Source organism: Haliotis asinina, chromosome 14 (genome assembly GCF_037392515.1).
Source record: "Haliotis asinina isolate JCU_RB_2024 chromosome 14, JCU_Hal_asi_v2, whole genome shotgun sequence".
In the NCBI taxonomy this organism is placed as follows: Eukaryota; Metazoa; Mollusca; class Gastropoda; order Lepetellida; family Haliotidae; genus Haliotis; species Haliotis asinina.
This window is the reverse complement of record NC_090293.1, coordinates 28,667,589-28,690,428: the sequence shown is the minus strand read 5'-3', so window position 1 is coordinate 28,690,428 and position 22,840 is coordinate 28,667,589. Positions and strand designations below refer to the sequence as shown.

At 38.4% G+C, this 22,840-nt stretch overlaps 2 protein-coding genes across 4 annotated transcripts in view; one reads left to right on the top strand and one right to left on the bottom strand.

The window, feature by feature from the left end:
- The window catches only part of LOC137262251 (protein saal1-like), a 40,061-nt gene extending 17,290 nt beyond the window's left edge, over nucleotides 1-22,771 (top strand). Inside the window, exons 8-12 of the mRNA XM_067800058.1 lie at nucleotides 14,172-14,295; nucleotides 14,981-15,063; nucleotides 16,806-16,973; nucleotides 17,286-17,632; nucleotides 20,383-22,771. Of these exons, the coding sequence (XP_067656159.1) occupies nucleotides 14,172-14,295; nucleotides 14,981-15,063; nucleotides 16,806-16,973; nucleotides 17,286-17,632; nucleotides 20,383-20,649 (989 nt within the window). The 3' untranslated portion in view covers nucleotides 20,650-22,771. The remainder of the gene's footprint in view (nucleotides 1-14,171; nucleotides 14,296-14,980; nucleotides 15,064-16,805; nucleotides 16,974-17,285; nucleotides 17,633-20,382) is intronic.
- LOC137262252 (RNA ligase 1-like) overlaps nucleotides 1-22,840 on the bottom strand; it is a 136,988-nt gene that overhangs the window by 60,114 nt on the left and 54,034 nt on the right. The window lies entirely within an intron of this gene.

Genomic DNA, 22,840 nt, shown 5'->3' with positions numbered 1-22,840 from the left:
TTAGTTTCAAATGAAATTTTCTTTATACATATCAAGTTTACATCTGAAACGTCTACATTGCAAATGCAGTTGGTTAATCCTCTAAGTGTTACTTTTCCATGGGAACACTTTTAGGTTTTTGATAATCATACAGACCTGAAACAAATATATCCAGCAAATCCCTTGCATGTCTAGATTATGTGTCAAGTTTACATTTCCATTTAATTATGAAGAGTCTCAGGGCTCCTTTTCATTATATTTTGTATTTTATTATGAACTGCTTTTTCTATAAAATATGTTCATTTCAGAGACAGGTTGTCAGTCTAAAGTTTTTGACTATAATAACAGGCATCCATAATACCATAGACTTATAATCAGATCACTGCTACAGAACTCCAGTGACAAATAAAAAGTCACTCACTTCTACTCAATGCAAATGATGGTTACTCTGTGTAACCCAGCTACAGTATCAACTAAAGCTGGATGTACGCGAACAACATTCTCGGTATTTGTGCCGATGTGACCCCAGTGTTTCATAACTCCCCTGTGTTACTGGGTGTACGCCCGCCGCCTATATCAGCGTCAGGTCACCTCATAATGTCGATGTTTGTGGTTATTTCAGGAATAGGTATCTTATATTTATCTTATGTTTACATTCATTGACTCATTTATTCTTATGTGTAGATAATGTACACTGTGCTGCGATAACATTAAGTGAGTGAGTGAGTTTAGTTTTACTCAACAGTACTCCAGCTACATGGTGATCTGTCAGTGATCGAGTCAGGATCAGAAATTCAGTGATCAACTGCATGAGCATCAATCTACACAGTTGGGATATGATGACATGTGTCAGGGAAGTCAGCAAGTCTGACCACCCAATCCCGTTAGTCCCATCCCTTTTACAACAAACATAGGTTAGCAACCTGAAAATCAAGTCTAACCCAGATGTTTATTGGTCAATAACATTAAGAAGTACTACAAGAAGATTCAACATGAATAATGATGCATGTCACTGTGATACCCTTGGTACGCATAAAACTAACAGAAATTAACTGTAGTGGCCATAATTTGATTTATTTGACCAAGGACCTTCTTATGTTTGGGTAGACGCTCTTTCCAAATGATCCACCATATTAACCCCTTCTTCAGATGTCCTTTGAAGGATAACTTCATATTCTCTTACAATTATTTCAGGCCTCTACAATACAGCAACACTATTACTTAAAGGTATGTGACATGGCACCACTTGTACAGTATAAGGTCCTGTCCACTATGACGTAGATGGGTCTACTGTCATGTGGTTAGTGAGTGAGTGAGTTCTGTTTTAACACCATGTCCTGCTGTGTTTCAGCGGTATTATGGCAGATGACACCAGAAATGGGCTTTGCACCTTGTACCCACGTGGGAAATCAAACCCATTTCTTCAGCATGATGAGCAAATGCTCTAACCACAAGACTACCCTACCCCCACTGAAATCACTTTAAACAAGGCCCCATATCACTCTGGTCTGACCTCATACACCACGAAGAGAAAATGAAATCATGGTGTTGTGATTTACTGAAAATACCTTTCATTTGCATACTTATCAGTATGTGAGTTGTCTTGAGCCACATGTTCAAAAAGAGTGAAAGAACATCAAGCTTAGCAAACATACATGTCCATATCACAAAAAAATATTTAGGAACTGAAAATGAAAACGAAAAAAGTCAGCATGAAAACATTGGTGTTTATTCAGACGATCTTGTGGGGAATCAAACCCACTCCTCCAGCATGATGACTTGCTGAGCGCCTTTTTTTTTTTTTTTTTTTTTTTTTTTTTTTCAGATTTCCTAATTCAGTTTGTTATTGCAGATAAGTATAACACGGTTCATAGTTGTTGTTATGCCTCAGTTAGAAATATGGTTGTTTTATTCTGGATGTATCATTTATCTGTGGGGTCACATTCAATTGAGCAAGTTTATAATATCAACAACAACAATATGCTCAACAATGTCGGCCATGCAGGTGTCGGACAAGCAAATTCACTTCTGCCCAAACCATATTGAAAGTCTGTAACTAACTGTGAGATGTCAAAAAAAGTTGGATCAAGTGCAGTGTTTGTGAATAGCAAGTTAATTATATGAGCTAGTGTGGCCCCAGTGTTTCATAACTCCTGTGTGTTATTGGGTGTAGGTACAAACTGCTGCCTATATGAGTATAAGGTCTCCTCATAATGCCGATGTTTGTGGCTATTTCTAGAACAGTTATCTTATATTAACGTGATGTTTGCATTCATTGACTGATATTTGATTCTGTCTCTGATGTAGATTATGATAGCAGTAAGGTATACCCCAGGAATACTGGCAAAATATTGCTTTTGGATCTGACACTCCTGATTGCTGTGCATTAATGAATACATGACTTAAAATAATTATTTGGTTTTCTTAAATGAAGATTCAAAGGTTGATGTTTCTCTCACCCACCTATTCACTCACACACTCACTCACTCACTCACATGGTTAGGATGTCCTCTGTTGGATGACTTTAACGCCAGCTGCATACTACCTCTTCAGCAGCAGACATATCCTTCTTACTGGCAGTTATTATGCTAAAATTAGCAAAGAACAGCCACATGTTGGCACCAGTGGCAAGGCCATAAACATCCTGAGTCTTGTGAATAGGACCACAGACCTTTTGATCTGAGGGCAGATGCCTTTTCCATTTGACCAAAGAGGTCAGCCCTGTCTGACATGTAAGGATGTCCACAGTGGGGTGTTTGTTGTGTGGCACTGCACTCAGCAATATTCCAGCCCTATGGCAGCAAATAACTGAGTCTGGACCACTCAATCCAGATCAACAATGTTAGCATTGATCTATGCAACTGGGATACTGTCAGCAAAGTCAGTAAGCAGACCACCCGATCATGTCAGTCACCTCTTATGGACAATCATGGATTGATACTGAAGACCATTTCTAACCAAGATCTTCTGGGGTACCTCTGTGGGATACTTCACACTGTGTTTTATCAGTTGAGTATGTCCAACAGCACAGAGGTGTTTGGAATCAGAAACCAAAATCACTCTTGATTATCAGAGGACTGCAGCTTTAGCTCTCATGTTCTTATGTTCCCCCATGTTTACAGGTTGTACTTTGCAAATATCTTCGTTATCGGAGGCTACACAGTGAGTTACTGTTGTTTTTTGTGTATCATGGTGTTGCAATCTAAGGTTCAAATATTACTGATGTAGTATGTGATGACATTGGTATTGGTGATCCATAGTCTGTCTTACAGACCCTGCAACAAATACACCCAGTATTTCCAGTGCATGTCTCTAATATGTCTCAAGTCCACATTCTGCAAACGAATGAAAGGCTTTGGTCTTTGTTTTATTATATTTTATGAGCAGATTAGGTCCCCAATATGGGACCTTCTTATCTGAAAAATATGTTCATTTCCAAGACAAGATGTTACTAAAAAATCATGTGATTCATTACAACAGGATGAAGTGTTCATGTGTTTAAATAAAAAAAATTCAAACAATTAAATGCAACATATGAAAGATGTTCATCATATATGGAGTACAAAGAATTCAAAAGCAATACAACTGTGAGAGCACTGGCATATATGCATATATAAGGAAGTTTGACCAGACATGTGTTCCTTGCTGGAACACTTCACACCCCCACCCCCCACCCCCCAGCCCCCGACCATTTGACCCCCTGCCCTGTCCTACAGGCTGACTGCAGTCCAGGAATACCTGAGTGACCAGGTAGATCTGTTGTACAAACTCATTACAGGCCATTAGCTACCATCCTTTAACCTGCTGAGAGTGTACTCTGAGAATGTTTTAGAATGAATTGTCGGGACACATCATTTTCTCGGTCATCATGCTAAATTGTTTTTCAGATGTAGTGTTAGCTGTGTTTGGCGTTTGTTTTGTTCAATATTCAGAGGGGAAGAAAATGGAAGAAATTCTCTAGGTTGATTTGAGGATAATATCTGTTTATGAAGAAAAGATGTTTTATGGGGTTTTTTTCACTTTTTTCTATGTGTAAGGAATATAATAGTAAAATCAAGGAAAGAAAATCACCTTTATGATATATTCAGGTATATAGATGCTGTAGTATGCAAGTGAATCCTGATTTCTGATAGCAAGAAGTATTTTGACAGACAGACTAAATATTTGCTTAGTAGGGGAAGAAACCTAACGAGAGAAATAAATTAAACTGTACAGTTTTTATTGCTGGTGAAAAGAGTGACAAGCTGTATACCTACATGCAAGATTACTGTGTTTGAATAATGTGTTGTACTAGTCTCCCTACCACTGTTTTTATTCTGTATGCCCTCCTGAAACACACAGTTCTCACTATGAGCTGACCATTCCTTGTTTTCCCCCTCTAGTTCTGAGCAGCATCTGACAGGGTAACAGGTAACATTTTAATGTTTTTTGGTGTGACACAGATGCCAATTGGACCACTGACCGTCTGCTCATTGGTCAGACATGTTATCCACCCCAACCACAGAGAGACTGTCATAAATGATGATTATCATGCCTTTGTATGGCATTTAGAGGTGATACACATAAAGGCAAGAATGTATGAATGCCAGCTTGTTTATTTTGATAGAGGCAAGAATTTATGGATGTCATCGCCTTTATATTGATAAAGGCAAGAATGTATGAATGCCAGCTTGTTTATTTTGATAGAGGCAAGAATTTATGGATGTCACCTTCTTTGTTTTGATAAAGAGTTTATGTCGTCATCATTATTTTGGTAAATGCAAGAATTTATGAATGTCATCTCCTTTATATTTATGAATTTATGGATGCCAGCTTGTTTATTTTGATAAAGGCAAGAATTTATGGACGTCAGCTTCTTTATTTTGATAAAGAGTTTATGGATGCCAACTTCTTTATTTTGATAAAGGCAAGAATGTATGGATGCCAACTTCTTTATTTTGATAAAGGCAAGAATTTATGAATGCCAGCTTGTTTATTTTGATAAAGGCAAGAATTTATGGATGTCAGCTTCTTTATTTTGATAAAGAGTTTATGGATGCCAACTTCTTTATTTTGATAAAGGCAAGAATGTATGGATGCCAACTTCTTTATTTTGATAAAGGCAAGAATTTATGAATGCCAGCTTGTTTATTTTGATAAAGGCAAGAATTTATGGATGTCAGCTTCTTTATTTTGATAAAGAGTTTATGGATGCCAACTTCTTTATTTTGATAAAGGCAAGAATGTATGGATGCCAACTTCTTTATTTTGATAAAGGCAAGAATTTATGAATGCCCGCTTGTTTATTTTGATAAAGGCAAGAATTTATGGATGTCAGCTTCTTTATTTTGATAAAGAGTTTATGGATGCCAACTTCTTTATTTTGATAAAGGCAAGAATGTATGGATGCCAACTTCTTTATTTTGATAAAGGCAAGAATTTATGGATGCCAACTTCTTTATTTTGATAAAGGCAAGAATGTATGGATGCCAACTTCTTTATTTTGATAAAGGCAAGAATGTATGGATGCCAACTTCTTTATTTTGATAAAGGCAAGAATTTATGAATGCCAGCTTGTTTATTTTGATAAAGGCAAGAATTTATGGATGTCAGCTTCTTTATTTTGATAAAGAGTTTATGGATGCCAACTTCTTTATTTTGATAAAGGCAAGAATTTATGAATGCCAGCTTGTTTATTTTGATAAAGGCAAGAATTTATGGATGTCAGCTTCTTTATTTTGATAAAGAGTTTATGGATGCCAACTTCTTTATTTTGATAAAGGCAAGAATGTATGGATGCCAACTTCTTTATTTTGATAAAGGCAAGAATTTATGAATGCCAGCTTGTTTATTTTGATAAAGGCAAGAATTTATGGATGTCAGCTTCTTTATTTTGATAAAGAGTTTATGGATGCCAACTTCTTTATTTTGATAAAGGCAAGAATGTATGGATGCCAACTTCTTTATTTTGATAAAGGCAAGAATTTATGGATGCCAACTTCTTTATTTTGATAAAGGCAAGAATTTATGGATGCCAACTTCTTTATTTTGATAAAGGCAAGAATGTATGGATGCCAACTTCTTTATTTTGATAAAGGCAAGAATTTATGAATGCCAGCTTGTTTATTTTGATAAAGGCAAGAATTTATGGATGCCAACTTCTTTATTTTGATAAAGGCAAGAATTTATGAATGCCAGCTTGTTTATTTTGATAAAGGCAAGAATTTATGAATGCCAGCTTGTTTATTTTGATAAAGGCAAGAATTTATGGATGCCAACTTCTTTATTTTGATAAAGGCAAGAATGTATGAATGCCAGCTTGTTTATTTTGATAAAGGCAAGAATTTATGGATGCCAACTTCTTTATTTTGATAAAGGCAAGAATTTATGAATGCCAGCTTGTTTATTTTGATAAAGGCAAGAATTTATGGATGCCAACTTCTTTATTTTGATAAAGGCAAGAATTTATGGATGTCAGCTTCTTTATTTTGATAAAGAGTTTATGGATGCCAACTTCTTTATTTTGATAAAGGCAAGAATGTATGGATGCCAACTTCTTTATTTTGATAAAGGCAAGAATGTATGGATGCCAACTTCTTTATTTTGATAAAGGCAAGAATTTATGAATGCCAGCTTGTTTATTTTGATAAAGGCAAGAATTTATGGACGTCAGCTTCTTTATTTTGATAAAGAGTTTATGGATGCCAACTTCTTTATTTTGATAAAGGCAAGAATTTATGAATGCCAGCTTGTTTATTTTGATAAAGGCAAGATTTAATGTATGTCAACTTCTTTATTTTGATAATTGCAAGATCATTATATGTGAAATTATGACCTGTCACTAGTCTTGCGTCCAAAACATTGTATAATTAAATATATAACCCAGCTTTTGTTTTGTGTTGCATTCACCAGAAGGCAACTTCACATATTACCGTTATGTCTCATGTAGCTGAAACCCTGATGACCCAAACACAGCTTAGATATATACAGTATGGTTCAAAATTATTGAGAATAGCTAAAGCATTTCATATTATTAAACGAGAACAAATCAGATAATATTGAATGTATTGTGAAAGTGAACTGACCTTTTCATGTTGTGTAGGTAACAATTTAATATTTTATCAAGTCTCCTTGAGCTTCACGGCACAGTCTAAGACGGGTAGGCATACTTCCTGTCAGAGAGGTTAGTGTCTCGTGAGTTATGCTGTCCCAGTATCGGACCACTTCTCTCTTCATGTCTTCAATTTTTGTCAACCCCTTTTGATTCACACATTCCTTCATCATCCCCCAAATGTTCTCAATGGGATTTAAGTCAGGACTATATGCAGGAAATGGTAATGCAGTCACATTTTTCTCCTGAAACCACTGCTTGGCATGTTTTGCGGTGTGTTTAGGATCATTATCTTGCTACAAAAGCCAGTCATTTCCATAAAACACATGTGCACTTGGAAGGAGAAAATTATCTAATATGTTAGTGTAGCGTTGACTTGTCAGATTACCCTCAAACACACACAGCGGGGTCGTTCCTAATAAGGATATGCCTCCCCATACATGAAACTTTGGGCTGTATTTAGGTCGTCGATACAACGGTGCTGACGCAGACTTTGTCCATATTTTCACATTATTGGGATATACCCATATTGAGCTTTCATCAGTAAAAATCACATTTTCCCAGTCAAAGTATTCATGTGCCAAACACCACTCAACACGCCTGTCTTTATGTTCTTGTTTCATGAGAGGAGAAGGAATTCCAGTCTTTTTCTCCCATCCAAGATCAATCAAATTTCTTCTAACTGTAGATTTTGATACAACTGTTGATCCCCTTTCTATCATTTCATACCTGATGTTGGAGATGCTTGCCCTTTGCTTTTTAGACGCTAAAATTCCCAGCCGGACGCGATCTGAGAAGTCCAATTTTCTGGGTCTCCCTGCTCCTTTCTGGTGCCCAAAATCCTTTCCCTCTTTAAAATTCTTCCAAATCCTATACACAGTAGAAAGAGGAGTTCCTGTTCTCTCTGCCAATGTATTTACATCATCAATTCCTTGATTACACAACTCAAAAATCAACCTTCTTTTATCTTCAGCAGACATTGTTGACAGTGCTGAGGAAAATGACGTCTGCTACAAATTCAGGGGAGGTAACTCTAATTGTACTATACTCAGTAGGCCAAGAAGAGTTACCTCCCTTATACCATTACTTAGTTTTAAGTATCAGTGAATCAGTTGAGGTGTTAGGATAGCTCAAAGTAAGAAGAAAAATTCTCAATAATTATGAACCAGACTATATATAGGATTACCGACCCCCAATACTGCACTCCTGTTCACAGACACTTAGCATTTGAAGCATAACAACATGTGACAGACATTAAGTGTGTTTGTACACCAGTTTAAGCTTCAAGCTGAATCTAAAGCAGCTTAAGGCATGGTTATCACACTAGCACATTGCAGAGTCTGTATAGAAAGATATGGTAGACCTACAGCCACAGTAGCTGTTTTAGCCATTGGGTTTGGGGTGAAGCAGGGGTCAAGGGCATAATAGTCACAACAATCCTTGAATGTTTTTAGAGTTTGATCACAGAAAGTTTTGGTGACATACCGTGCAGGTATATCCAAGAGGTCATATGTGTGATAAGGTCAAAATTATTTTCTCTGTGGGTTAGTTTGTAGCTGAAAAGATTTCAGAGTTTTGTGTTTCCTATTAGCACATGCTGGTTAGTTTTACTACCAAGAGTAAATCTTCACAAAAACACTCTAAGTGTATGATTGTGGTAAGTTTTTCCAAAGGTTCATTTTAAAATAATGGTGAATTATTGCTTTGTGTTTGCTATTATTTACTCAAGTTTAAAAATGACAATTGACCATTGTATTGAATGAGTTTGGTTTTACGCCACTTTTATTAATATTTTATCAATATTACACTATGGGGGCCACCAGATACGTGCATCACACGTTGTGGAGAATTGAACCCTGGACTTCGGCATCATGAGCAAATGTTTTAAGCAGTAGGTCTACCCTACCACTCTAATGATCTCAGTATATAGCCCCAGTCTAGAACCCTGTGTGTATCCTATTCAGCTCCTCCCAATCATATTCCTTGCATTTAAACAGAGTAGATGGTTCAAGTTTTTGGGAAACCACAATTTAAAAGACATTTAATCTGAAAGCAGACCATACATTACTGCTTTCAAACATAAAGCTTGATAAAAATTTAAAAACCCATTTGCATTGAATATTCTGTAAATTATTAATGCTGACTTGTCTGACAGGTCATCATATCTCAGTGCTCATGATGTTGATCACTTGAAGGTCTGGTCCAAACTCTATTATTTGTAAGTGGAAAATGTGGTGTTAAACAACAAACCCCCCCAAAAAATATTATTCAAAAACATAATAACTGTTGTTATTTGATTTCCTGTTCATGGCTTTAGCTCTTGTAAATTAATTTGTTGAAGGACAAATTTGAGGTCTTTTCCTGTTATCACCAAAGGTACAATTGATAACTTGCTGTTGCTGACTTTGAGTGATCCCAGTTCCTGATAATTGATTCTGACCAAAGTCACTGATGTTTTTCAGTAGCTAAAGTTACTCACACTAAATGGTGTCTTGAATGGTGTCTTTCTGTGGAGATCCATGTAAATACCGTGTCTCGCACATGCTACTTCCACATGAAGAACACTGCTAACATCCGTCACCTGTTAACATGTGATGCGTTACACCATTTAGCCAGATCCACTATTCTCTCACGGTTGGATTACTGTAACAGTCTACTGGGTAATGTGCGTCAGGATATTGTCACCAAGTTGCAGCTCGTTCAGAATGCAGCTGCACGGACCATCACCAGAAGCGGGAAGCGGTCAAACATCACACTAGACTAACAGCTATTCTCTGAAATGAACATATTTTACTGAAAAAAACATTCATAGTGAAAACAAAATAATACAATGAAATGGAGCCCTGAGACTTTCCTCATTTTCAGAGACTAAAAAATCTGCAGAGTGATAATTTCTTGGATAGTAGTTGTTAGTCTATTGAAGACATTGTGAGTCGAGGGACTCGCTCAGGAAGTCTGTATTCCAGGAAGGAAGATCAGGAATCTTGGATAAAACCCGACACATGTTGCCTGGTGGTGAGAGGACAGGGCAGGAGGTTTTAGCTAAGTGTGGGACCATGGGGTTGCTGTGGGGGAGCCTCCCCATGAATTTATACTAAACACCAGTGACATCTAGAGATCAACTGATAATTACTAGCCATATACTGGCTATGGATTCAGCAGATTGGTACAGACCCTGAAGCTAAGGAAATCTAGACTTGCCACATTTTCTAGACTTGAGTGGGCTTCCTTGGATATATATACTTCAGGGTCTGTACGACAGACGAACATCACACCAGTCCTTGTCAACTTACACTGGCTTCCGATCAAAGCAAGGCTGAAGACTGTTTTACACAGCTGATCACGATCCCTGCCATTTACACACATGTACACACATGCACACGCACACGCACACGCACACACACATACATACATAAGGCTAACAGTACTGGGGTTCAATTGTTTATAAAAAGCCACTTGCCACAAAGTAAGTGACTTTAAGAAAGCATCTTGTCCTGATGAATTTTTCACTTGACCAGATTTTTATGACATAATCATGATGATGTAATTATGAAAGAATAAATCAATGTGGTATTTGATGTCTATGTTTGGTGGACTATTTATTGAGAAGTAATAAGTAGCAAAGAAAGATAACTCTGCTTTATTATCATTGAGAAATTCAATAGCTGCGTTTTTAGCAGATATGAAATTAAATTCAAGTTTAATTGCAGTTTGAAACCATTAGCAGAAATTATCTACTAGCCCACAGACAAGTAAGATACCATTATTTCATTGCTCCAGTTGAAATGTGAGATGTTCCATATGTCAGGCAATGGGATTTTTTAACCCCTGAGTACATGTGTAAAACCATGAGACAAAAATATTCCATAGAGATGATTCTGTGTTCACAGATAGTCAGAATTATATCTTCTAGTTCAGCCACATTAACTACAAACTGTTTCATTGTTTTTATGAAAAAAACATTGTATATGAATTAACATGAAAATCAGGTTCATCACCACAAAGTTTTGTCAGACATCTCTGCAAATGAGTTATCAGTGGTCGACATTTGTTTTTCAGTACTTTCCACTCCAGACGGTAAAAAAAAAATGTCTCGATAACAAGAATATGTTGGTCGTCGTACAGGGATTTAAAAATGCCTGCAACCTTGGTGTGGTTGTACTTTCATGGCATGTTAGATAACTTCTAGCCCTGTGACAACATACTTGTACAAGGACCGGTACAGCCTGAATAGAATATCCCCTCCCTCCAAGTCCACCGACAAACCAACCAATCACACTGGCACCTGTGCACAATCTAGTGATCACGATTAAGTGTTCACGTGTTGACAAGCCTTGTGTTATTCGGTTATCAGTGTTAGGGCAAGTTATGTCAAAAGGGACTTAGTGCGATTGACTTGCACAATCTTCTAGGTCACCTGCAGTTCGTTGCCTGTTTGAGAGGATATGAGGATTTATGATGGGTCAGTTCAGGTCAAGCTGCCTGACTTGGCCAGCAGGAAAGTGCTGTCCGGAATAGATTGTTGGGAGATCAAGATGATCCACTTGAGGTCCAAGTGGTCATGTATATTGTGAACCAGTATCAGGACTCCTCCTCCACTGTTTCACCAAGTGGAGATACAGGGTTAGAATTGTTACCAGTACCACTATGGTAGGGGTTGATAATACGAGGAATCCAGATTGATCATGATCAGTGAATGAGTATAGTTTTATGCCTCTTTTAGCAATATTACAGCAATATCACAGCAAGGGACACCTGAAATGGGCTTCACGAATTGTGTCCATAAGGAGAATCGTACCCAAGTCTTCGGTGTAATGCTCTACCGCTCCTCAGATGATCAGTCTCACTGACTTGGCTGATAGTGTGGTATTTTATTCTGGGTGTTGCTCGCAATATCAATCACTGGATTGTCTGATCCAGATTTAATTTACGTACTACCGTCTGATTCATGGAGTTAAAATATTATGGTGCAACTTTAAGTATAGGAGGAAACACACCTCCGATGTTTTGTAGACAATGTAAAACTGGAGGCCGAGGGAAATCCCGAGGGGTGGAGATGATGATTGTTTAATGAAGCTACAAAGCGTGCGCAAAATCAATTTAGTGACAGTAACTATAAGTAGATAATTTTACTCCACCACTTTCTTCGGCCCGTTGGCCGTGCAGTAGAGTGTCTGCTTTCAAATCTGAGAATTGCAGTTCTATTCCCCATTTTGAAAACATTTGTATTGTGGGTTTAATCTTGAGCGATATTTTTCAGTTGATTTCAAACACTCATGTATCATCTGAATGTTGATGTTCACATATAGTTAGGAAAAGTAGAATCTGGGAAGCAGTCTTACTAACGAAAACTAAAACCTGGGAAGAGGTCTTTCAAGCGAAAAGCAAAACCTGTCCCTCCAAAACAAAAACCTCAAATGCGGTTATTCTGGGGGAAAACGAGATGACCTAATATATAGTGAGAAGCACAGATTAGGTTTATATGCAACAAACACACACCCATACAAATTGTTTCTATACTATGGCTCAAAACATTTAACCAACAGTACTTAATATTCAGATAGTGTCTATTTTTGTAGGTTAATCAGGCCACTATAAATCAGTTAATTGTTATTTGGTCTGAATCCCCTTCAGTTATTTGGAATTGAAAAAGCATGGCCTCCAGGAAGACAAGGACAGAATAGGTCATTAATTGGGTCAAGGGTTTAGGATCAGGAATTGGTTTGCGTCATGACCGATGTCACACACCACTGAGATTCAATAGCATGTAAATCCTCTGGTTTGTTTGGTCCAGGCCTGCTTGTGGCCATGATGATAAGGGTGGACTGCTGGCAGGCAAGTCTGTTATATTTTGGATATCTATAGTACTCTCTGTATCTGATGCAAATGTTGGTGGATGTTTCCAAATCAAAGGTTTAGAATTATTCCAATAAAGATCATCATAAATTTTGACTGTACATGTGGTAGATCTGCATATCGAACTAGGTCTGTCTCAGAACACTTCTGAATATTTGACTCAAAGAACTGTACAAAGATTTTCAGTATTTAAGTGTCACTTGCGTGTTCTCCATTTCAGCTTTCATAGGCTGTTAGTTTGAATTGGTGTCTGCAGGATGACACTAAAATCACCCAAAGCAAGGGAAAATGTTCTACAATTTCACATCATTCACATTCAAAAATGATTGAATATTCATGTGTAATAATATTTCACACAGACTTAAAGGAACACTTTGATAATCTGGCCACAAGTTTTCCAACAGTGTGAGTTCACTGTGTAGAAACACATGTAAATCTGGGAAAGAAAAACAATTCTCAAGATTGTGCACCTTTTCTTCTTTGATTCTGTTTGGTTGTTAGCACATCCCTATAACTATATCACCATTTAAGTGTTCAGACTATCAACCACTGGCTTCCATGGCCTAGTTTTGATGATGTACAGGTGGACATAGTATAGCTGGAATTTTGCTGACCATTGCCCAGTCTGTTACGAGTAAACTATAATGCACTCTACAACCCACCATCTTAGACAGCCAACCAGTCACTCAGCCTCCTGCCTGCCCACAGATCTCACCACCCACTTGTATGGTCACTCACTCATTTCTTCTTTCTTTCCTCCCTTCTTCCTTCCCCCATGTCAAGGGCAGATAACTGTATCACCTTTTAAGTGGCAGGGTCTTTAATCTACTGTAATGCCTTTTTTGCTTTTGTTTCCATATTCTATATCCGAGATTTGATTTATATATGCAGGTTTGAGGCTGTTATACATCAAACAGATTACAAGTTCTTATGAAGTGAAGGATACTGTATACATGTACTTTCAATTTGTGTTTCAATTTTGTTTTCTTTTATGAAAAGAAAGTCCATTTTGGCTCAAATATGAAACTCCCAAGCTCTTCTTTAAAGCATACTTATTATGTAGACAGATGAAAAGAACGTGAAACTAAATCGTTTAGCACAAATAGAAAATGTGACGAAAATGTGTGAATTGTTTCAGGAATTGTGTTATATTGTATTGTATTTCTATCGTATTCTGCCCCGTCTTGCCATGTGTGGCTGTATGGCTGCAGTTTGAAATATGTAACTGTGTAATGTTGTTTCACAGCCGACCTACTGAAGAACACTGGCGAGTTAGTGGATGCCCTGCTTGATCAGGATGAAGAGCTGTGTGGAGCATGGGCAACTCAGGAACTGGTGGAGTCTCTCTTGGAGGCTGTTAAACAGATAGGGTAAGTTCACTGGGGAAATCGAGGTGTCTAGAGCCCACTGTGTCATTAGGAATTCTTGCACTGGTTGGAAACCTTTTGGCAATTACAGGATATGAAAGTTTGCAATTTCTCATTAAATATGCATGTGAAAATATGTTTTCTGCCTACTGTTGGACCCCCACAGGCATTACCTGATTACATGACTGGTAAGCATTTTGGATCACAGACTTGTTAATATTTTTCATAGAAATGTCGTGGATAACTGTTCTGACAATTTTTTGCATGGCCCAGTTTTGATGACGTACAGGTGGACTCAATATAATCTAGAATGTTGCTGATGTTTGCCCACCTGACCATACCCTTATACACTCTACAGTATAGCCTAGTGGTTTAAGCATTCTCTTGTCACGCCGAAGACCTAGGTTGGATTCTACATTTCTACAGTGTGTGAAGCCTGTTTCTGGTGTCCTTCTTGTTATTGCTTGAAGCATAAAACTGAACTCACTCACCACTACCACTTATTTAACAAAAAAACCTCAGTCACTCAACCTACTGTCCTTATGGACACCTGTTTCTCCAACCACTTGTATTGTAGCACATTTATTTGGCCACCTAGTCTCTGCCATCCATACACCCAGTCACTCGACTTCCAAACCTTGTCACTCACTCATCCTTCCCGTTGTAACTCTTTCTTCACCATCGACAGGTACAGTCATAGTGAGACGCTAGAGACTTTCATGCACATCTTCCAGTTGCTATCTACGTCTGAAGAAGGGGTAGCAGCTCTAGGTATGTACAGAGATATCTGAGGCAGTCACTCAGTCTTAGGTACGAGGGCATGTCAATAAGTTTTGAGCCTTGCATAGAAAAACACAAAATATTGGTATGAACCACATTTATTTTTCAATATAGTCCCTTTGAGAGTCAAGACACTTGTTCCATCTTTTCTGCCAGTCGCTGATGCCATCTCAGTAGAAGGCACCATTTTGGTTCTCAAACCAAGCCTCAGTGGAAGCAATAAGCTCATTATCATCCTGAAATCTACGACCACGCAAGTGTTTCTTGAGATCTGGGAACAGATGGTAATCACTTGGTGCCAGGTCTGGAGAGTAGGGGGGATGCAGCAAGATTTCATACCCGCATTCCTGGACAGCAGCGGCTGCAACGCGAGAAGTGTGTTTTGATGTAGAAGAATACCACGTTTGATCTTACCCCGGTGCTTCTCCTTGATTGACTGTCGCACTTGCAACAAGTTAGCTTAATATTCCCCATTCATTGTTCTTCCTTTTGGTAAGTAATCTATGTGGATGACGCCTTTGCTATCCCAGAAGACTGTCGCCATTACCTTCTGCACTGATCTGGAGGCTTTGAACTTTATGGTCCTGGGAGAAGTGACATGTTTCCATTCCATGGATTCTTGTTTGCTCTCAGGATCATAGTGGTGGAACCAGGTTTCATCACAGGTTACTAGCCTAAAGTGAAAATCTTCTGGATTCTTGTTGTATCTGGTTAGCATGGAGTTGATTATGGTGACCCTTGTTTGCTTCATTTCATCTGTAAGCATTTTTGGCACCCATATTGCGCACACCTTAGACATGACGAGATGTTCATGAAGAATTGTCTCGATGGATCCGTGTGAAATGCCTGTGGTCTCCTCTAACTCTTGGAGTGTGATTCGACGATTTTCCAGCACAAGTCTATGCACTCTGTCAATGTTTTCCTGACTAGTGCTTGTTGTTGGGCGACCTGGACGGGGGTCATCTTCAAGACACTCTCTACCATGCTTAAATTCATTGACCTATCATTTGATGGTAGCAGATGAAGGGGAAGACTTCCCATAAACTGCTGAAAGCCTTTCTTCAATGTTCTTCGCCGAGTTTCCTTCTAGGACTAACAACTTAATTACTGCTCTATACTCAATTTTATTCATTTTCACTGCCTTGAGGGGGGTCTCTTTCTGTCAGTGTGAGCTGTTCAATAACTTCTGAGAGTAGGATACCAAAACTTATATATCACATGAGCTACACACCAAGGTTCAATGTCGTACCATAGGCTGTGACACCTGGGTATTAAAAATGCTCAAGGCTCAAAACTTATTGACATCCCCTCGTAGTTGTCTAGTATCTGAAGAAGGGTAGCAGCTCTAGGAATGTGCAGAGATATCTGAGAGATGACAGACGTGTCGATACTACACAGTCAAGGCCAATGGAATGGCTTCCAGCTCAGAATGTACATGATAATTTAATTGCATTTGCTGGATTGCTTGAAACTTGAGGCAGCATCCAAACCACAAACACTGCAGCAAACAAAAAATCTTTTATGGATTGAAAATGTAGTAATCTAACAGCCATGTTGTTCAGCCTCACAATTCTGGTTTCTTCTGTTGATGTGTCATCAAGAGTGCTAACGATATGTCAAAAGGGAGATAAGTAAAGAAATTATCTCCCCTTTGCCTGACAAGATGTGAACCAGGCAAGCATTGTATGTTTGATAAACATTTGACTTTCGTTTTTTGTGATGCTTTGTTTCAGTTCTGTGTGCAGATGTTCTTCAGATCCCGCTGTTGAAGTATCTACTGAGCGTGTGCGAGTATGAAATTGTTGGGCTGGATGGTCACGAGGGCTGTCTGGCATCAGCACTGTCTGTGCTGAATGTACTGTACAGCTCTTCACCGGATGTTGTAGATAAGCTCTCATCAGGTACTGTGTGTCATGGAGGGTATAATGACAATGTTTTGCATTTGCCTTTACCATTAGCATTGTAATTGTTAACCTAGTATCAACCTAGTACAGTAACAAATCCCCGTAAGTTCAGGCTATACAGTGGATCTGATATTCAGAAGCCGAAGTGAATTATTTGGCCAATCTTCTTGTGAGAACAACAATGTGGATTTGGTGGTCAAGCTTGTGAGGAACTATTAAGTGGATTTGGGGTGGTATCTCCATCTTGTTTTTGTCTTTATTTTGGCAGTAAAATCAGTGGTTTGCATCTTTTTCTCTTTTACTTTCCAGCCCCAGATCTTATCCGAATACTGCTGAAAATCTTGGAACCCTTGTTCCCACTGCTTCCAGAAAACTCTGAAAAATTAAAGAACATTTCCAAATATTCCAACTCAGTCACCAACCATCCAGACAATTCATCAGACAAGTCAGAAAAAACAGAGTCCAATGAAAATGGACACATGCCCAAAGACTCTGTTGACACAGAGGGTGAAGAGGAAAAACAGATGTCCACCGAGGAAAAGGCAGGACCTCCAGCAGCAGAACCTCAGACCACAGAGGCAGAAGTTCACAAGTACAGACTGTTGTATGGAGTGCTGCAAGACTTCCTGCGTGATGTGGTCGTGTCCTTGGTAACAGTAAGTGCTTTAACTTGTGGCCTGCAGTTCCATCCTTACACAGTGTTATAGTAGACTCAACTGGGTATTCCAGAGCAGAAGTCCACAGGAACTAGTGCTTGTGCCACTGTAGAGAAATGGTATAGATCTACTTATATACTTATATGATACCATTAAACATATTTTCTGCACATGATTGGAAGGAACCTTAAACCTTAAGGTTAGGATTAGGGTTAGACTCCACATACAATAACGGGAGGTAGCTAAAACAATGGTAGTGGTGTAAGTAAAGTGCTTCGAAAATGAAAGTCTTCTAGGTCTCATGTACCAAATGTTTGTCTCCCTTTGAAGTTTCCCTGTCCACATAGGCCTGAGGTACCAAATGTTGGTCTCCCTTTGAGGTGTGTTCATATAGGTCTCAGGTACCAACTGTTTGTCTCTCTTTGAGGTGTGTTCACATAGATGTCAGATACCAAATGTTTGTCTCCCTTTGAAGTTTCCCTGTCCGCATAGGTCTCAGGTACCAAGTGTTTGTCTCCCTTTGAGGTGTGTTCACATAGATGTCAGATACCAAATGTTTGTCTCCCTTTGAAGTTTCCCTGTCCACATACGTTTCAGGTACCAAATGTTTGTCTCCCTTTGAGGTGTGTTTACATAGGTCTCAGGTGCCAAATGTTTGTCTCTCTTTGAGGTGTGTTTACATAGGTCTCAGATACCAAATGTTTGTCTCTCTTTGAGGTGTGTTTACATAGGTCTCAGGTACCAAATGTTTGTCTCTCTTTGAGGTGTGTTTACATAGGTCTCAGGTACCAAATGTTTGTTTCTCTTTGAGGTGTGTTTACATAGGTCTCAGGCACCAAATATTTGTCTCTCTTTGAGGTATGTTCACAAAGATTTCATGTGCCAAATGTTTGTCTCTCTTTGAAGTTTCCCTGTCCACATAGGTCTCAGGTGCCAAATGTTTGTCTCTCTTTGAGGTGTGTTTACATAGGTCTCAGGTACCAAATGTTTGTCTCTCTTTGAGGTGTGTTTACATAGGTCTCAGGTACCAAATGTTTGTCTCTCTTTGAGGTGTGTTTACATAGGTCTCAGGTACCAAATGTTTGTCTCTCTTTGAGGTGTGTTTACATAGGTCTCAGGTACCAAATGTTTGTCTCTCTTTGAGGTGTGTTTACATAGGTCTCAGGTACCAAATGTTTGTTTCTCTTTGAGGTTTCCCTGTTTGCATAGGTCTCACGTACCAATTGTTTCTCTCTCTTTGAAGTCTGTTCACAAAGATTTCATGTACTAAATGTTTTTCCCCCTTTAAAATTTCCCTGTAAATGTTTGTCTCCCTTTGAAGTTTCCCTGTCCGCATAGGTCTCAGGTACCAAATGTTTATCTCCCTTTGAGGTGTGTTTACATAGGTCTCAGGTACCAAATATTTCTCTTTGAAATGTGTTCACAAAGATTTCATGTACCAAATGTTTGTCTCCCTTTGAAGTTTCCCTGTCTGCATAGGTCTCAGGTACCAAATGTTTGTCTCCCTTCGAGGTGTGTTGGTATTGGTCTCAGGTACCAAATGTTTGTCTCCCTTTGAGGTTCCCCTGTCTGCATAGGTCTCAGGTACCAAATGTTTGTCTCCTTTTGAGGTTCCCCAGTCTGCATAGGTCTCAGGTACCAAATGTTTGTCTCCTTTTGAGGTTTCCCTGTCTGCATGGGTCTTAGGTACAAAGCAAGTACTCATGTGTTCCTCAAAATCAAAACTTGATGGCATACCGTTAACACACTCTCGGCTTGATTATTTTCAGGCTGTAGTTGCTTGAAATGTGTAGACAAAGATGTATAGTAACAGTCACTCTGACAATTCAAACAATACAGTAAGTCAGCTGTGCAATGGATGATGTTGAATTAACAAGACTTGACTGTAATTGGACCAAATGGGGCAAGAACTGGTCCCTATGAAGCTATGCTAGACACAGGTATTCTATTTTTCCAAGCTGATTTAAGTTGTAAATGTCAATTCTGCTGAATAGTGTGGTTCTCAACAGTTCTCAATAGTTCTCAACAGAGGACTTTACCAAGACTTTTTCAGCCAGCAAAACATTCAGGGATGTGTCAAGCCTTTCCCAGAAGTTGTCTCATTAATTATGTGAGACGGATGAGAGTTTTGCAAGCCTGATTTCGGTTTTGTTAATAACAGACTACAATCATTTGAAAAAGCTTTGATCCTTACAGGTAGTTAAGCATTATTGTGTTTAAGGTCAAATTACTGATGATCATGATCATAATACTGCATGATGGCACAACATTTCAACTCTTCTGTTGAGTATTCTACTTTTCATGAGGCACAAATGAATGTATATTTTCAAACATACATTTAAGGATTGACTGTGTATTTCTTTCGTTGTATTGAAGTATGAAACTAAAAGTAGAAAGAAAGTGGCTTATTTTTTTCAGATTCATTGGGAAATGAACTCAAAAGAAATGTTCCCAGTTAACCAATCAGATTGCCAGAATTTTAATGAACACAATAAAAATTTAATTATATAAGATTATTCTAAAATTCTGTTTTGTGTGACACTTTCCCTCAATGGTGTGTTTGCAGTGAAACAGACTGGAGTGCATTGTGAAATTACCTCTACACTTAAGAAATTTTAAGAGTGTGATCTTTTCAAGATTTCTGTTTAAGCATAGTTTTTGTTTATATTTGTTTGCCAGATGCACTAGTGTTTGAATTATACGTAAACCTTAACACACCATTCTCTCACTGTTCATTGTTTATATCCCAGGATGAAGATGACGTCCATGATACCCCAAACCCTCCACTCTTCATCTCCATCCTTGACTACCTCAACTCCAACTGCAGCCGTGCAAGGATCAACTACATGATGCTGTCTTTCCACGAAGTCAAAGATGGCGAAGTTGACCCAGCAGACCACATGCTTCACTTGAGCGAGAAATATTCTCAAGACAGACTGCACCGCATTATTCAAGACTTCAAAAAAGGGGACATATTCTTCCGTTCTGACTCTCTGAACATGGAAGACAAGCGGTAGCGATGTGTGAATGATTTTTTGTGTGTTTTAGCATTCAATGCATTGTGCTCAACAATCGCATGCAGCTGTGTAGGCCTTGGCCTGTGAGGTTGGATGTTAATCATGTGCAAATATACTTATCCTGACGCAACATAGTGTAATTTCTTTCTTCTTGATAATGGCACATACAACCCAAGCCCCAAATTTCACTACATCAAATGTGCTCTGAAGGTAGGCCACCTTGTTTCCTTTAAGTGATAGTGCTGTAGCCTAGTTGTTAATGTGTTTGCTTGTCACACCAAAGACCCAGGTTTGATTCCCCACTTTAGCACAGTGTATGAAGCCTATTTCCAGTGTCGCCTGCTGTAATATTGCTGAAAGCTGTGTAAAACTTAACACTCAGTTTAACATCATGATCTTATTTGTAGAAACAACCGATGAAAATTCCCCCAATGATGGCACCCATATTTGTCCAAGAAGTTTGAATCTGATTTTGAAAATGGCCACCATGCTGACAGCATAAGCTGTTGACATTTGCACCTGTTGATTACATATTTCAGGTGCACTGTGGTGATATGGAACTATTTTTGTATGTATTTTTATCAAGTAGTAATCTTCTATTATGCTCAATCGTCTGGGTATTTTTGTACAAAGATGTTTGTATGCTTAGACAATGCCCCCAGGAAAGTACTTTTGTTGGGTTCCAGTTGGAAGTTGCTGTTGCTGTGCAGGTTAGGTTGCTGACTTTCTTTACTGTGCAGGTTAGGTTGCTGACTTTCTGTACTGTGCAGGTTAGGTGACTGACTCAAAGGATGTGGGTTCAAATCCCAGATGGGAGACAACCCAACAAAGGTGCTAGAATCTGTATTTTACTAAATGGCATTGAGTCGAGCAAGAAAGAGGATCAGTTGTTACGGTGTCCTCGTATCTTGATGGTATAGATCATTGCTGGCGATAATGATCTGTGTATTGTCTGGTGAAGACTGTTCTCATACAACATTGAAATGATGCTGAGTGTTGCATTCAGCAACAAGCAATTATACATGACCTTGACATGCTTGTCACAAGACTCGTGGACTTGGTTGACACATGTTGTCCCATTGTGTAGATCGATGCTCATGCAGTTGATCACTGGATTCTCTGGTTCAAACTCGATTACTTACAAACCACTGCCACGTAGCTGTAATATTGCGGAGTGTGGTGTTAAACACCAAACCAATCCACTGAAGTAAGTATTGACAACTGGGTGCATGGAAATTTGAATGTGCTAATACCATTATACTTATATTGATGGTGTACGTTAGTCTGTCTTGAAAACAAATCTACACAATGATTCTTAGTGTTTTGTATATTCACTGAATGCAAACTATAAACGTTTCTATTTGCAAAAAAATAGACGCTGAATAAACAAAATAAGAAATGTTTCAGGGTTTATTCGATGTCACTCTGCGTTTGAGAAAACCTATGTGAAATGGTCCAAACAAAATTCAGTGCACTCTGTCCAACTCGGACTCTGTATTTCTCTGATTGCTGTATAATCCCGACTGAACTTACTGCCCAGACGTTATCCTTCTTTGTTGTCATCATAAAAGAAAAAGCTCTGTATCTTGGACTGTCATTATTTCGGATTTTGGATCAAAGTGTCACCCGGAAAATCAGTTATAAGTAAAAACATGGCTTTAAAATCCAAACTGAGCGAGAAGTCTGCTTAAATAAGCAACCCATTGATTGGTTTGGATATTTTGTCTTATTTACTGAGCAAGTCCTCTTGGCCTTTATGTTGTAAGGAATATTTACATTCAAATTGCCCATATGGCCCAAAACTAAATTCTGCTGAAATGTTTTGTTAAAGATCCTGAAATGTTCTTTAATCATTTCATGCATTTACGTAAGAGGAATTAGAGTATGAATTTAGTTTTTTACACTACACTCGGCAGTATTTCAGCTATATGGCGGCAGTACTTAAGAGGAAGTTGTGTAGTAGTTTTAAAAGTCACAGACTTTTGTAAATATTTTGACAGCTTTAAACATGTAATCATGTGTTATTATTTTCTGTGTAGAGGATTTGAACATATTTTCTGCACAGGTCTTTGTATGGAAGTTGACACATAAACATTGCAAATAAACTTGTTTGTTTGTTTAATTTTTTGTTTGAAACTTTGTGAATAGAGAACAATAAACATGGAGAAAAGAATTGGTGAGTCTAATCGGG